This window comes from Fusarium falciforme, chromosome 12 (assembly GCF_026873545.1).
Source record: "Fusarium falciforme chromosome 12, complete sequence".
In the NCBI taxonomy this organism is placed as follows: domain Eukaryota; kingdom Fungi; phylum Ascomycota; class Sordariomycetes; order Hypocreales; family Nectriaceae; genus Fusarium; species Fusarium falciforme.
The window spans coordinates 451,227-467,125 of record NC_070555.1 but is presented as its reverse complement, the minus strand read 5'-3'; the positions used below and the strand labels follow the sequence as shown (position 1 = coordinate 467,125).

General features: G+C 50.2%; 6 protein-coding genes across 6 annotated transcripts; 3 read left to right on the top strand and 3 right to left on the bottom strand.

Moving 5' to 3' along the window:
- Positions 1–248: 248 nt before the first annotated feature.
- Positions 249–1,697, top strand: NCS54_01389700 (Hypothetical protein; the record flags this gene model as incomplete). Its single annotated transcript, XM_053159065.1, has 2 exons — positions 249–1,154; positions 1,212–1,697. The coding sequence occupies 2 exons, from the start codon at positions 249–251 to the stop codon at positions 1,695–1,697; spliced, it is 1,392 nt and encodes a 463-aa protein (XP_053015040.1).
- A 578-nt stretch (positions 1,698–2,275) lies between these two features.
- Positions 2,276–3,215, bottom strand: NCS54_01389600 (Hypothetical protein; the record flags this gene model as incomplete). Its single annotated transcript, XM_053159064.1, has 2 exons — positions 2,765–3,215; positions 2,276–2,700 (listed from the first exon to the last, which is right to left on the bottom strand). Exons 1-2 carry the CDS (start codon positions 3,096–3,098, stop codon positions 2,276–2,278), a joined length of 759 nt encoding a protein of 252 aa, XP_053015039.1. The 5' UTR covers positions 3,099–3,215.
- Positions 3,216–3,719: 504 nt separating this feature from the next.
- NCS54_01389500 (Ribonuclease T(1)) lies at positions 3,720–4,235 on the top strand (the record flags this gene model as incomplete). Its single annotated transcript, XM_053159063.1, has 3 exons — positions 3,720–3,734; positions 3,791–4,058; positions 4,123–4,235. 3 exons carry the CDS (start codon positions 3,720–3,722, stop codon positions 4,233–4,235), a joined length of 396 nt encoding a protein of 131 aa, XP_053015038.1.
- A 3,626-nt stretch (positions 4,236–7,861) lies between these two features.
- NCS54_01389400 (Hypothetical protein) lies at positions 7,862–9,546 on the bottom strand (the record flags this gene model as incomplete). The annotated part of the gene is made up of 3 exons (XM_053159062.1): positions 7,862–8,765; positions 8,811–9,233; positions 9,284–9,546. 3 exons carry the CDS (start codon positions 9,544–9,546, stop codon positions 7,862–7,864), a joined length of 1,590 nt encoding a protein of 529 aa, XP_053015037.1.
- Positions 9,547–11,736: 2,190 nt separating this feature from the next.
- Positions 11,737–12,483, top strand: NCS54_01389300 (Hypothetical protein; the record flags this gene model as incomplete). Its single annotated transcript, XM_053159061.1, has 1 exon — positions 11,737–12,483. One exon carries the CDS (start codon positions 11,737–11,739, stop codon positions 12,481–12,483), a length of 747 nt encoding a protein of 248 aa, XP_053015036.1.
- Positions 12,484–13,943: 1,460 nt separating this feature from the next.
- Positions 13,944–15,776, bottom strand: NCS54_01389200 (Hypothetical protein; the record flags this gene model as incomplete). The annotated part of the gene is made up of 8 exons (XM_053159060.1): positions 13,944–14,061; positions 14,114–14,287; positions 14,343–14,686; positions 14,736–14,905; positions 14,955–15,056; positions 15,110–15,168; positions 15,251–15,506; positions 15,596–15,776. 8 exons carry the CDS (start codon positions 15,774–15,776, stop codon positions 13,944–13,946), a joined length of 1,404 nt encoding a protein of 467 aa, XP_053015035.1.
- Positions 15,777–15,899: the final 123 nt, after the last annotated feature.

Here is a 15,899-nt window from a genome sequence, read left to right as displayed (position 1 = left end):
ACGATGATGACAAGATTCACGACGAGCCCCAACGCGGGTTTTATTTCGATGACCTTGCCGAAAAATTGGAGTCACTACTCGATCGAACGGAACCCGACCAACTGCAGAGTTTCAGGCAAGCACCAGGAGATGCATTGCCCCCAAGGCGACTCTGCTGACACTGCTGCAGCTAGGATTTAGGAACATGCATTCCGGTCAATATCCTTGGGACCGAAGGCATCCTCTCACTTCACCAGCCCTCACCCTAGATGTTGAGTCTGATAACCGACCCCAACTGTCTGTATTGCCGTGTAGCGCGCTTCAAGTACGAGCCTGGTGTCGATTTATCCTCATTCCGCCAGCTTCTGAACTTCACCTGGAAGGGCCTTCGTCCCGTTCATATGCAACCTCTTTCCGTCGTCCTGCAGAACAATTCGGCGCATCTTAAGAGGCTGGAATTGAATTTTGTCAACTTGCTCGAAATCTTTAGCGTTAATGACAGCCTTGGTCATGACGACAGCGACGCCAGCAACTCTAGTGATGACCAAGATGACGGAATGTTTAACACTTCCAGCAACACCGGCGACGTTGAAGATGAGACAATGCGCAGGATGAAAAAGCCGAGTTTCTTTGCTTCCACCGTTCTTGGAGTGGACCCAAACTCCCCAGCCCTGCTGTTCCCAAAAATCCGCGTCTTGTCCCTCTCTCTGGTACCCTTGACAGCAAGTATGGCTCTCGTATTCAATTTCGACACGCTCGTCTCACTAAAGCTGCGATTTTGCCCCCATTGGGATGCCTTCATCAAGAGCGTTTTGAAGCTCAACCTCCCGATCAAGCTGAGGACACTCGAGATACAGGACGATGACAACGAGGATATTATTCTCGATTTGGTCGACGCCTTTGAGGAACTTGAAGAGCTCTTTTTGTCTCATGCAGGACCAGTCTCAGCACTTCGGCTTTGGGAAATCCTCGCTCGTCTTCATACTACTCTCAGGAGACTTGTCTGTCACCAAAGGACCATCAGGCTGGAGCAGGATCCACCAGGGTTATGTGATTTGGCGGATCTAAGCATCTATGGACGGGACATGCGCCGAATAAAGAAAGATCCCTCACAGAATCCTCTTGCAGAGCTTGACCTTGAGTTTATTGGCCTGGCTTGTATCCCAGGGCGTATGGTAAGCATTCAATATCTACATGAGTGGATAGCCGGAGGCTCACTTTGTTTCTTACAGAAATACATCCTGCTCCCCTTCACATCCAAGACCTCATTGAAGGCAATTCACATCCGCCAAACCATGTCAGATGTCAGCAACTTCGGCTCTTGGGCGCTCGTCGAAATCTTGGCACCATCGATTTCTCGCGCAAACAGCGATGCCTCATCCGACTCGGACTTGACTACCTACACGGAAGACTCAGATCCTGGACCCGATTGGGACTTGGATTTTACGCAGCGCGAACCCGAACTACGCAACGAATTCCGCCACTTTGCCGAATGGGCCTTCGGACCGGATGGGATCCCATCACTGGACATCATCGCCTTCGGAGATTTAGCTTACGGTGGTTGGGAGAACAGCCGCAATGTCCTTCTCGGGAGAAACACGAGTGGGACGAGCAACTTTCGGATGCTTGACGCGAAGGCAGGGGAATGGAAAGATGCCCTCGACAAGTATCATGTTGTGATGGGAGCCTGTCCCGTAGGGCACCTTTTTACGTTTTGACGTGCTCAATGTCGTGGAGGCTCCATTGCCCCGAATATTGCAGTCTTGAGCGACTCACCTAGGGGGACATGGGTGATAGGGGAGGACACAGTGCTCGACATTGAAAGTGCCCTGATGAAGTTACAGGAGATAAGAGATGTCAGGTTTGTATTTGGTCTCTTTGAAACCTGTTTTTTCTGTGGGCGAGATGGTTCACATTCCTGAATCTAGCCCTTGAGAGCTGTTGAAGATTTCGCCCTCAACCTCATGTGTGTCTGATTGTTCTTATACCAAATACAGTGATAGAGAAAACGGTATTGCCACATGAAAACCGAGGGACAAGTGACTTAGCCCGGGTTGCCAGCGGTCTCGTGGTCTCTCTGCTGTCCGGCCCACCTCAACTCACCTGTAGACTGTAGTGTGGGCGAATGGCTTGAAGATTACATTTAGCTACGGTGGCGCGTTTCGCGCTGAAGGAGCAAAATAGTCATTGATGATCCAGTCCTCAACACTTCCATGCAACCGCCTTTCACTAGTAGGTATGACGAGTGCGAGGAGAGATGCAAGCTTGAATCTGTTCTATGAACCGCCATCTCGCTCTAAACCTTGTTCAGCTTATCCAGCGCTTGGTCAATCAGAGGCTGGGCATCTGCCAGCGATTCCGTCTTCTCAAGAGATGCGAGCCGAGCCTTCCACACATTCCATCGATCTGGGCAAAAGCCTCTCCATCCAGGCACATCTTTGAATGCCGACAAGCTGTCACCTGGTCTCGCCACCTTGCCGTCAAACTGCTCCGCTTCATCTCTAGCCTTTGCCAAGCTCTCAGTTGCGTAGATGAACCAGACTGCAGCTGCCTTCAGTAGCTCAGGTGAAGTCTTTTGCGCGATCTCATCCTCTGCAGGATCCTCGAGTGCGTCACGGAAGACCCAGATGGCGAACAAAAGATTGTCTTCAATATTGGCAGCAGTAAGCCGAGCAAAGAAGGCATTGATGTTGACAAAAGCCTGGCCCGACCTTGATTGAGCTTCATCATTTGTGTTAGCTGAGCTGTCTCTTTATTGAGGACGTGAAAAGATCAGTAGTCATACCAATGTCCAGCCGCTCCCGGGTTAGAGACCCAAACATGGGAAGCTGGTCCCAGCGCGTCTCCTGACCCCAAATCTCAATCTTCTTCCCTTCGTGGTCAGGCTCTGGCATGCCTTTGATGGCGCGCATCACGTCCACCAACTTATCCTGCTGGTCATGAGGGGTCTTCTCGGCGGCAGATAGGATGTTGTTCCAAAGGGCGTTAAGCTCCTCCTCGAATCGGGACAGATCACCGTCTTTGACAAAGGCAGTTCTGCAAGGGTCGGTAAGCTTCTGAGCGGCATCTTGGGCCGATACGGCCTTGTCGCCGAGGAGCGAGATGACTTTATCAGCCATCGCAGAAAGAGCAAAGTGTGTGGTTGAGAATCGGATGTGACCGGCAGAAGTAAGAGAGGCAGCGGTGAGTGTAGGAGATCGCCGACGATGAATTACTGTTGATGAATGTAACAACAAGCGGCGGCCAAGAGCGAGAGAGACTATAGAAGCGGAAGAGCGCATAAGTCCATCTATCACGTCCGGCGTTCAGCGGTATCTGATAAAATCTGAGGGATTAATTATCGCCAATCACCAGAACCGAGATAACCACATGGGGAATCGCTGAAACAGCTTACGCCGATCACGACCCGCTTTGTACTACGGCACTTAGCGATGGCCTCACCCACGGGGAACTTTCTGCCGGGGGTATAGCCGTTTTGAGCAGGTGGTCGATGGGTGTCTAGTTGGCATCAAGCACGATGCCTTTGGGGCCAATCATCGTCATGAGGGCAATCACCTGGGGTTTTGGATGATTAGAATACCCTGTCTTACCTCGGTATCGCAAACAGCAATAGCTCGATAGTTGTTGTGGCCAAACGGCTATATATGTACGGAGAATGTTTGCCGTTCAAACAATAGCTTAGACAAACATCACTTTGCGAATCACCCATTCATCCCTGGTTGGAACAAACCGTTGGCAAGATGCTCTTCTTCAAGGTACATCAGCCCACTCAATCTCGTCACTGTTATAGACCTGTTGCTGATCTTGCTAGTCCCTCGCTCCTCTGGCCGCTCTCCTGGGCGTTGCCGTGGCCGGCCCCATCGAGAGCCGCCAGTCTGCCACCACCTGCGGTAACACCGCCTACTCTGCTGCCCAGGTCCGCGCCGCTGCCAACGCTGCGTGCTCCTACTACCAAGCGGGTGACACTGCTGGTAGCTCGACCTACCCTCACACCTACAACAACCGTGAGGGCTTCGACTTCCTCGTCAGCGGCCCCTACCAGGAATTTCCCATTAGGTCCAGCGGTGTCTACACTGGCGGTATGTCCTTAGATACCCTTTTCTGGCGCCTTGACTTGCAGTCTCTAATTAATCCTCTTTGTAGGCTCTCCTGGCGCTGACCGTGTTGTCATCAACACCAACTGCCAGTATGCCGGTGCGATCACTCACACTGGAGCTTCCGGTAACAACTTTGTTGGCTGCTCAGGCACCAGCTAGTTAACCACCTTTCCTGCACATACTTCAGGCACCAGTGTTTATGAATCATTTGATATGAGTATCAAGGATATTATGATTGATGGGAGTGTCACTGAACCCTGAAGGCTTGAGGGGACATCTTGATGCTGATGAAGATTCTGATGTAAATATTGTCGACTGTTGTGAACAAATTTCAGTCAAATTGAAATATATACGTTGAAATTTCAACCCACATAATGCCCGGACAAGCTGGCGTGACTTACTGGAAGAGGCCATAAGGCCTTCCTTTTGGTTCCAGCCTCTACAGCCCAGCCAGTCCTTGTCAGATCATAGTTAAAGCCTGCCTAGTACCATCACCGTGAGGCCCCCGCGCGTTGGCAGAGGCCGTGCACATGCATGTAATCAACCTCGGCCAATAGCAACTACGGTTTAACCGCTGGTTGCAGAGTAGCCTGTCGCATCACTTTCTTTACGTCAGAGACTCGCCTCTTTCAAATTCCTTCAATGAACTCAGCTCCCATGCCCCTGCTTTGAGCATGCCAGACCCGTTCAGTATCGCCAGCGGTGCTGCCGGCATCATCTCCCTGGGATTCACAACCCCCCAGGGTTTGTTCCAGGTCGCTGATGCAATTGGTTCTGCCGGACAGGAAGTGTGGGTTTATGCAGAGGAGATGAACGCCTTCTCCAAACTGCTCAACCGCGTCAAAGGTGAACTACCAAACTCAACTGATGTATCCATCGACCTTCAGAGTCTCGTCAAGGATGTCATAGACGTCTGTGGCAGAGTCTTGACGCCACTTGATCGTCTTTAGAAAACGCTTAAACCTCTTCTTGTGCATTTCAGAAGCAGTCCTGGGAAGTTTCGACAGCTGGGACTCAGGCTGCGATGGGTGTTCTCAAGCAGGGACAAGTTACTGTTCTATCGAGAGGTGTTGAAGGGACAGCATCGGATTTTGGATACAACACTCGAGGTAATGATCTTTCAGACGACAAAGGACCGCAGCCCACAAAATTTCTTGTAAGGTTACCATGATCTGTCAATTATTATCTATCTCAACAAGTGCCAGTATCATGCAAATTTCTCTTGAGAACTCTATGGCAGCTGTAGATCAGTCCCACCGTGCAGATCGGCAGACAGGTTCCAGAAGACCGTTTGAAGGGTCTTCGCCCGAGAGACTGGCAACCACGAGAGGCATACAGACAGTCCACGATACTAGCGATGAATCCCCCGGAAGACTTGATCCAACAGCACATGAAAGGATTTCTGAGGACAACGGGGTTTTGGTCAAATTGTCAGCTACCTCGACCGACCTTGGTGAGGGGCTCAGTGACCACGAGGTCCAGGCCATCGACATGCAGATTGAGCGAGACTTGAGCTCCGAATCACCAGAATCCGCACGAGATCTCTGACTTGACATGGGCTCGATGCAAAGAAAGGTGTTGCGTCTTGCTTCACAAGAGCTACGTTCCCGGCAGGAATCAAAGGAGGAAGACGAACCCTCAAATCCTCAGCAGCGGCCAGGGCCCGACTTTGAAATGCCCGTCCTGTTCGTATGATCGCCCAAAAACACACATGGCCCCGTCCTGGAACGCGAGGTAACCTACCTTGACGGCACGGATGAAAGCCTGGCTGCAACAGGCAGCAATCTCCGTACCAAAAGATCGCTGGAGGATCAACTTTACACTCAGGGAGTTGGAACAGCTAATGACGAGGGTGCAGCGTGGGCCAACTTGGTGAACGAGCTACAGCGAATGGAACATGACAGTATGGCTTGGGAGGAAGAAGCATATAGGAAGACGGAAGAGCGTACCGGAGAGCCTAATCCTGATGGGGTTCCAGCCGCCTGGCTTGAACATACAATGGCAGTGGCCTTGTAGAAACAGCGGCGGAGCTGGGAAACTATGCCCAGCAATGTCAAAAAGCCCTACGCAATGACCACCATCTCCCACTTGATAGAGATGGCGGCCATGCTGCTCCTGTATCGGAAAGTGTTTGATCGAGCCGAAGACAAGTACCGAGCTGAAGGCAATGGCTGCATGCTGACCGGCACAGCAGTCCTGGACCTTCGGCTTGTCTAACTTTCAGGTCACCGGGAACCGAAAGTTCAGTGAAACCCGTCTTACCTACTGGCGACGTCAGGAACCTTTGTTTTGTCGTCATTCCAGCTATCTATCAGAACCTGAAAAATACAGAAAGAGCCGGGTATTCGAGTGACGAACCCCTGGGCCTCAGTGTACTCCAGGCTGGGAGCCGACGGGAGATTGCTGAGACTCTGGGGCGAATAAGTTGCAACACTGTCACTTGCAACTTTTTCCTTGACAAGACAAAGAACGTCACGCATTTGTTCCCCGGTACTCGCTAGCGTTGACAAGTAAGGACCAGCCCATAATTAATTTGGTAATAGTCGTGTTCGAGATTTTAGGGATGCTGAGTTGCACGTTCCATATCCTAAACACTATGTTCACATATGTCCCGAACCCAATACCTGTCCATTGGGAGAAGAACAATGTGGATCTACAACTTCTTCTCGAGGCCTATTTATCCTACCTTGCCGTGGACGTTCAATGGAAGAGTTGGGATTCTGTCCTCGTTGAGCTCCAGACCCATGGTGAGCGGATCCTCAACCGCACCCGGGAGTCCTATCTCGACGGGAAGATAGGCTTGCTCAAGACACTGCATGAACCTATTAATGACTGCGACGAAATCTTGACGGCGAAGAATGATACTGCCATCCCCCAGATGACTCAAGCACGGCCAGGGAGACGAGAAGTCGACCAAGACGTCTTAAGATAGCATATCCAAGAGGTCTTGCGACTTCTCAATAGAGATGACGACCGCTCCTCAGACACGGATCCCGACCAGAACACAAACGTATTGCCTGCTATATATAGAAGGCAAGAGTCTGCTGGGGACATCCATGAGGCCAGCCCGGAAGAGCGACAGGACAAATTCATGGCAGTTCACTTTTCAAATACCCGTCCCAATGTATCAGCTTGCGCCCGTAGAGCGACAGATCGTCGAAGCGCTCCATCGGCCACTCATGCCAGAGACATTCTCCCTCACATAGGGTTTAGTCGAGCCAAAAGGTGGGCGGATGGTTCAGGACCTCCCTCACCCAGGCTGTCTACCATTAACCCGGGCACTGGAAGCGGAGAGCAAGTTCCCCCAACAGGAGCCGTCGCTTGTCAGCCAGTAGAGGAAGTGTCTCGTGATGATGTGTGGTGTAGGCTGGTCTTTCGCATGATTTGTTGGTTGATGCTTCACGACTTCGACAGGTCAGATGTGCTGGTGAGCAAGAGTGAGTTGCTTGGGAGTGGAATGCCGGTCTACGTTGCATGATATTGGTGTTGGTCATTTGGTAGGGATTGTGTCTTGGCGGATATGGGAGCATTTTTATGACAACCTTTCTATTTGGCTGTTGAATGGCAGTGCGAGAGTGTTCTCATATCATCATTCGGGTTTCTTTTGTTGTCGTTGGCTTTGGACCTGGCTTTTATTGGAGACATTCTGCAGGGGAAAACATCAGCAAAGGTCATGCTGAACTGCTGGCTTCAACACGTGCTCTGCATTCTACCACTATAACTTTCATTTACAAGCAATAGCTCGTGTCTACTCATGTCCAACCAGCATAGACAATGATCCCAAATCACTCAACAAACTCCCAGGTTACGTCTTCCCATCCGACCCTCCTTGAAATCTTGGCGCTCCGAAGCGCTGTCCCCCCGATAGGCTTCCTCGATCCTAACCCTAAGCCAGGATCTTCAGATTCGGGCACACGCACCCCCTCAACATTATATCCAAGAGCAAGAATACCAACAAACCCCATGTTTTCCGACAAAGCAAAGTTTCGCCCCGGGCACAGATGTTTACCTCCTCCGAACGGGATATACGCACCACGGCGCTGCTTCTCTTCCTGTGGTGACACCTCAAGAAATCTCTCTGGTCGAAAGGTCCAGGCGTCGTCACCCCAGACAGAATCAGTCATGTGCGTGAGACTGCCAGGCCACTGGACATTGGTGCCCTTCTTAAGAAGATATTCCCGACCTTGTTGATCTTTGATGGTAGTGTCCTTGATCACGCGTCGTTGGCCAGTGTTGTGGATGTACAGACGCAGAGTCTCGCGGTAGCAGGCATAGAGAAAGGTGCAGTCTTTGTTCATTTCTTTGACCGAGATTGTACCCACACGGCCTTTGTCTTTGGTGCTGGTTATGATGGAAATAGCCTCCATTTCATCGTGGATTCTTTGCGTATACTCTGGGACAGAAAAGACGTGTGCAAAAAGCCAGTACAGAACAGCGATCGTGTTGGTCGTTGCGACCCAAGGGATGGTAATCTCTTGGATGCCAAGGTCGCGGTCGTTGAAGCCTTCTCTTCTGAGAATCTCTGTTCGTTTTTGGATGATTGATGATACATCGGGAAGCGTCTCATAGCCTGCTGCGTAGAATGATTCAAGGAGGGTGTTTATTTTCTCGCGAGCGCGTAGAGGCCCCGGAGCAATCAATCTGGGCGCAATACCGGTAGCGAATCTCGCGACACCCTCATCAAAGTCCCTGTTCTGCATTAGTAAAGGAACATTGCATCAAGGGGTATCTCACCTTATCAGATGCAGATGCTCAGGGGTAAGTGGGTTCTTCTTCCCAAATATCGCCACCATAGTGGCATTGCCCAAAATATCCCATGACCACTCATATGCGTCCGAAAGTTCAGCTGGACTTGGACCTACGTCATTGAGGGTTTGCATCATCTTGGTCAGCGCTGTGATGTTCATCCTGGACAGATGGTCTCCCATCAAGGTATAGTGGATGACGTTCAAGAGACCATCGATAACATGTCGTTGCTCGATTATGTCCGACAGCCTTTTGCTCAAACCGAACAAGCCGACAGGGACCTCCAGCAAGAAGGGGTCGAAGCTGATATCGCCGTTCTTCATGGCTGCAGTTATGAGATCAGGAGCGTTGATGATGTACATTTTGCCGTGGAGCATGGGCAAAGTGCAAATCGGCAATGGGTTCTCATTACTACCAGAATGTTAGATGATTGGTATGTGGAGTGCTCGTTGTGGGCTTACTATATCCTGATATACCAGCTGCTGCGCTCCCGTATCATACCAACGATATGGCCGATGAAGGGAATACGAGGTCTCAGGACCGGGGGCTCGCGTGGATCAAAGTTTGGATAAAGAAGTTTCTTCAAACCCACAAAAAGGAGAGGGATGATGATTGCTGCCGTGAGAACAACAGGCGAAGTTCCTTTCTCACCGCCGAAGACCCATCCAGCACTGATGGGCGTGCCAGGTGCTCCCATCGGACCTGTCCGCTCGGCGGTCGCCATGACGCTGTGTAACCAGCTAGAAGTCGATGTAGTGCTCTGTGGTACAGAGGGGAACAGATTGGTCAATGGCTGACTGGCGACGTTGTTGTTTTTGGAAAAACCTCCCGACCACGATTGCTTCAACACATCAAGCCAATAGAATAGCGATATTTGTCAAGAGGCGCCATATGAAGCTTAGCGCTTATCACAGCGAATTTTACCAAGGCCAGGGCGCGCTAGACCTGAATTCAGGCCCATCAAACACAGGCAATGAGTGAGAACGCCACAGAAGAGTCTAGACTGTCAGCTAAAAAGCAACGAGCAGAAGACACGGGGAAGCACGACGGGCCTGAGCTAGTTGTTATAGCACCCTGTGTGAAAAGGGCACCTCGAATATCAACACTGAAACAAGTAATCTACACAAGATTCTTTGGGGGAACTGATACCAAGTAGCCCTTTCTTGGGGGCTGTTTGCCTGCTTTCGGCTTCGCCAAAAGGTGTGATACCCCGCGCGCGCAGGGCAGCGAAGTCTGGACCGGTCACGAGATGGTGTGGTCGTTGCTGAGTGAGATGCTGGTGGCATCCTAGAAACACAATTTCGAGTCACCATTGGTGATGAGTTGCTGGCCACAGAGCAGCGTTGCTCTGTAGCTCAGCCCATTTATAGGCTGCGCAGGTGTCTGCACACCATGACTCTCTATCTATTCATAAATGCATTTTTTCTAACATTAAAAGACTGCCTAAATCAAATTAAAAGAAGACTGCATATCACGACTCGTTAAAACTACTTGTTCCAGCTAACATTGAAGGTCGTCTTCACACCCACCTCTCATACGGGGCTACCTCATTCATTGCCGCTATGGAATAAAAAAGCCTTGAAACATCATAACGGCATCAGTTTGGTTGTAAGAGTACGTCCACAAGCAGCTGCGCTTGCAAGACTGGCATGAACAGTTTGGCCTAATGGACGGGCTTAAGACGCGCAATAATCTAAAGCGGGGTACAACCGTCACCACCTACCTCAAAAGGAGTTCCAGCATGCACTCAGTTGTTTCGAAGGCGACTAGCAATTGTTATCCTGCTCATGATGGTAGCAAGAAATGAAGCAAGGATGATAGCGTGGTCGAAAGCGGGATATCTCCCACGACAAACTCCCACCCCGGCACACATAAATGTTTCGACTCAGGCGCCATGGACGACAGGGAATCACGGGGCTCATGACCTGTTGGCTATTGCACGCCTTCCCAATTTGGCCGTATTTCTGCCATAAAAGAAGTCGTTCGACACGCTGTCAGTGCGGCCACTTCCCCTCTTGCTTAAATGGCGTGCCAGTAGTAGCACCAGACGCTGAGGGGTTTATGATATGAGTCTTGCTATTTATTTAACAGCGACTCTTCTCCATTTTTTCCACATGCTTCTGATATCAGCCAGGAGGCAGTGTTGAGCGGCTTCTTATCCATCCCAAGACCGGGCCCCTGAAGACTTGGGAACAGTACGCCAGGACAATAAGGGCGATTAACAGTACATGTTTATGTTCATACTTATTCAACCTTCCACACACATATCTCCGCCCCAGCACGATATTCCAGCCACCATCAGGTAGGGTAGTGGAACAGGACCTGGAATTTGGTTTGTGGAGGCTGGAGGATCAGGGGAAGATTGATCGATGAGGCGTGTGAGCAGGATCGCGACGCTGAATAAGCAAACGTAAAAGTCTCCGAAATCCATAATTTCATATCTACCCGGTCATTTACAAGGGTTATTGAGGCAAAAGGGGGATTTTGTGTGCGGGGGTCATGAGGCCCTCGTGCCAAGACAGCGTGAAGGCGAGGGCAGACGTTATCCGCAAGCGTTGTCCGCAAGCAAATCCTATCCAGAAGACATAAGCGGTCATAATTCAGTTCTAATAATGCTTCTAAAGTTTATCGTAGAGTGGTATCCCCCTCAAAGACCCGTCAAATGCCTGATATCACCTCCTCCCTTCCTCGTAGCCGCGTCCCCTCATGTCAGGCATCTAAACCGGAAAAATGATATTCCAGGGCACATTGCCCTCGATCGCGTGTAAGGCTGTTGGCCCGCCTCCCGCTCGTCACTTATAAGCCGCAGCCCGTACCCTTCCCCTTGAGCAGCACCCAGATCCTTCATCTACACTGTCTGTTTTCTTTAGCTTCATTGTCTGTCTACTGCTTCTCCTCTAAATCATCCTTCACCATGACTGCTGAGAACAACAACACCGTCTACGTCGTCACCGGCGCCAACAGAGGCATTGGACTCGGCCTCGTCAAGACCCTCCTCTCCCGCCCCTCCATCACCGTCGTCGCCAGTGTCCGCAATGATGATGCTGCTACAAGCCTCAAATCGGACACTGACTCCGTCACCAAGGGCGAGGATAGCTCCCTCATCATTGTCAAGCTCGATTTCTCCACTGCTCTCGCCCCTGAGCAGATCCGCGATGCCTTCACCGTTGATCATGTCGACGTTTTGATCAACAACGCTGCCTTCTCCCCGCCCATGACCCTCGCGGCCGAAACCCCTGCAGACAACCTTCGAGCCGCTTTCGAGACAAACACCATTGGACCTCTCACGGTCTTTCAGGGGCTTTGGCCTCTACTGCAGAAGTCAACGGCCCCCAAAGTGATTAACGTCACTTCTTCTGTCGGTTGTATCACTATCCAGGAAGGTCCTGGCGGTGCCTATGGTCCGAGCAAGGCTGCACTCAACTGGCTCACTCGTGCTCTGCACATGCAGAACCAGGGGCTTGTGGCTGTTGCACTTCATCCTGGCTGGGTTCAGACGCGTATGGGAGAGTTGTGTGCTAAGGACTGGGGCTTTCCTGGTTCACCTCCTGAGACCATCGAAGGGTCTGTTGAGGGAATGCTTCAGATCATTGATGAGGCTACTAGAGAGAAGTACTCGGGCAAGTTTGTCACGTACAAGGGCCAGGAACTTCCTTGGTGAAGGCGTCGCGGGACGCTTTGAAAATCATGGCCTGTTGGAGGGCTGATACTATGACTGTATCTCTGTAATCGCTGTCTTGTAAAGCTCTTTGTGGCGAGCGATGTCCCTGTAGATCAAGTTGACAATAAAGTGGTGTTCTTAGTATCGACGTGAATTCCTGCGTCATTCTGATGTGCCACCACGATTCCTACCATGTGGGCCTTGTATAGAATGTAATCACAGGTCTTGTCTGTCAACTTGGTGTATGAAACAATTGACACTCAGTAATCACCCCCTTATGGGCTCATAACCATTGATAGATGTGCTTGTCTATTACCCCAGGCCCAGCTGGCCTTTGCTCTTGAGCCAACCTGCCTTCACCGATCATGACAACAGCAGTTCATAAAGTGCTATAGCTTATAGAAGAGAGACTGCCATTTTGCATGTGACAATAAAATCGAGGCGTTCCTCGCACACGGATGGCAGTCACATCTTACTTAGCGCTGTTGGAACATGTCCACCTAGCGTGATCTGGGGAATGGCAGCAAAAGATATGAATAATGAACAATATATAGCCAGCTACCCTGTGTAAAACTTTGACCTGATAAAAAATGAATAGGGTTCTAAATTAGTACAACGTCGTTAAGCCTCATGAAGGTTCCCAGCCAGCGGCTATTCTGCAACAGTAGGCATCTTCATATTGCTTCTCGAGCTGTCCAGGGTACCCGATATCATACTACGTGTTGAAAGAAAATAAGAACTGGTGGTTACTGTCTGATGATAGCAAGGTCTGAGAACGGTTGTGGTAATGGGGACCCCTGCCAGGCGCTTGCAAGATGGGCACCACTCGGTCGAGGGCTCGTATTTCCTAACCGCCCCACCAGGCATCACCTCAAAATGGCAACTCTATCACCACTGGATAGCTTTATCTACACCTGAGATAGGTCCTGCTCTAATTACCTAGGGTAGACTAGAAAACCCCGTTCCCTATTCCTCCCACAAATGGCGCCCTGAATGCAAAATTCAGAGACCTTGGACCACAATGAGGTCTCTATCACCAGAGAGACAAAGACATATGACTAGAAGTAGGCGAACTACGAGTCTGCTTTGCCTGCTGAGCTTATCTCGGCTGACTCCCAACATTTGCACAGGAGCCTTAGCCTTAAGTTCCAGAGTAAGATGGGAGCAGAAACAGCAAGAATCCAATACATAGATAGACTATTTCACACTCACTCTTCCATGTCCCCAGCGAGCGCTTGACGACTGGGATTATTACTATCCCTCTCTTCCCTACCACTTCTCATCACTTTCCAGACACGTTGAAAGTTGTTTATGACCCATCAAAGTCAAGGGGCCTTTAATTGTCTTTGCGAAGCGCATCTTTTCAACCACCAATACAGTATATGTTAACACAGATCAAGGAACTGAACAATCGCCACTGATGTTTCTAGTCCAGCTTCAAAGGGGTACTTTGATTATTCTCATGCCAGAGCCTCAGAGCCAGAGACAGTCGACTTGGGCTCGTTGCCCGGTTCGTCATCAGAGACCTCCCGAACAACTAACCAGGTCGGAATTATTTGCGCAAACCAGAGGCCAGTCCTAGATCATTGTTAGTTAATTCTTCACATATCTTTGATTCTCCTTTCCGTACAGCAGAGATGCTCCTCCCAACATGGACCACTTGACCTGGACCGCGTATCCAAAAGCTGCACCGGCAGTGTTGACCGTCTTCAAAATACCCGTGTATCGCGCCAGCTCTTCAACCTCCGTGGAGAGAGTACCGATGAGAAAGTAAACGTAGCACTGATACATGTCATTGGCATATCTGTCTAAATATCAGCTTGCCAGGAACGACGACAAAATGGCGCAGCGAGACGTACTGCCAGTATATGTATAGGACGATACTCAGCCAGTAATCACCCTCAACCCAGTCCAACCCGACTGGCTTCCAGTCCGTGTAGAGCTTCTGCACAACAATGTTGTAGATCCAGCTGCTAGTGTAAAGGCTGAAGATGATGTAATACCCCCGGCGCGCTACCTGTCTCCGTGTCCATCCACTCCGGTCAGTCATGTACCAGAAGGTGATATTTCCAAGAATTCCGGTGATGGAATGCAAGAGACCTCCCAGCGCTCTGCCGCGAACGGAGTGGTAGACGGCGTTGAAGTTGCCATGGTAGGAAAGATACCACTGTGAGTAGATAAACATGGGCAGAAGAAGGATAATCTACTTTTCTTATCAGGGGCTGCTCTGAATAGGGTAGTGGACTTCTCACCTCTCTTCTTTTCACACTCGAAAGGGTCCGTTTTGCTTCTTCCCATGGCCCTCGCTGTCTGTTCATCTTGACGGGTTGGCCATCAGCTCGGATGACCTTTTCAGGTGGCGACAACAGCCATGCGAGGATGGGAGCAGCAGACGACAGAGAAAACAGTGGGATATATGTGACTGACAATACATTAGCCCTTCTTCGCGAGATTGTTTGAGCTCTTATTACTTGGAGAAATTGATCCGGCCTTGTTTCTCTTGGTGTTGAACGCGATGGCGATGATGCCACCTAGCAAGGTTCCCAAAGAGAGAGAGTTGTACCAACTCGAAACTGGATCGATGTTAGGCTTTGCTATCAGGGGTAAAGAAGTTGCTGCCACTTACTGAAGAATCCCTTCTTCCAAGGCTCTGGATAGGAAAGGATGATGGCGCCTTGGACAACCCTGTGAAGTTCAATTGGCCCCAAAGTTCTCTAAGCATGGACAGATATGGTATTACTAAGGTGAGGGTGATATTTAAACTTACCAAAGAATGGATGAAGTAAGACCGCCAATTGCACTGGCGAAATACATGAACCAAACCGTCTTGAACTTATTGGCACAATACAAAGATGCTCCACGAATTGGAAAGCACAGCAACCCAAAGCAGAGAGCACCTCTCACTCCAAGAATGTTGATGGCAACACCAGCAAAGAACGCAAAGACGCAATTCATGCCATATTGCATACCGCTCGTGATGTTGACAAGTAAGGGGTCCTTCAGGCCACCGGCTCCAACAGCACCTACGCCTGAGTTAGGTCGAATGCAAAATGGAGAAATGGATAATACTAAAGGCGTAGATGAGATTTAAAGCCCAGTATTAAAAACGTACCGAGTGCGCTGATCATTCCAGGACCGCTGAAAAACAAAAAGGCCACGATGAGAGCCTGGAAGGTTGTCCCTCGAAAGAACGGAATCTTCTCGGGCATGACAGGTTCCGAGACGGCTTGATTCTCGACCACGGAGCCGGTCTTCTCGCCCAAGTCAGGCTTCTTTTCCTCTTTGACTGTCATGTTGGTAATCACCGATACGTAACAAATGATCCTGTCACTGGGGCTGTATACGCCATGATGGATAGAAGACACTCTGAAACTTATATACCTCCTTTATCGGATTTGATGTTATGTCCTTTCATC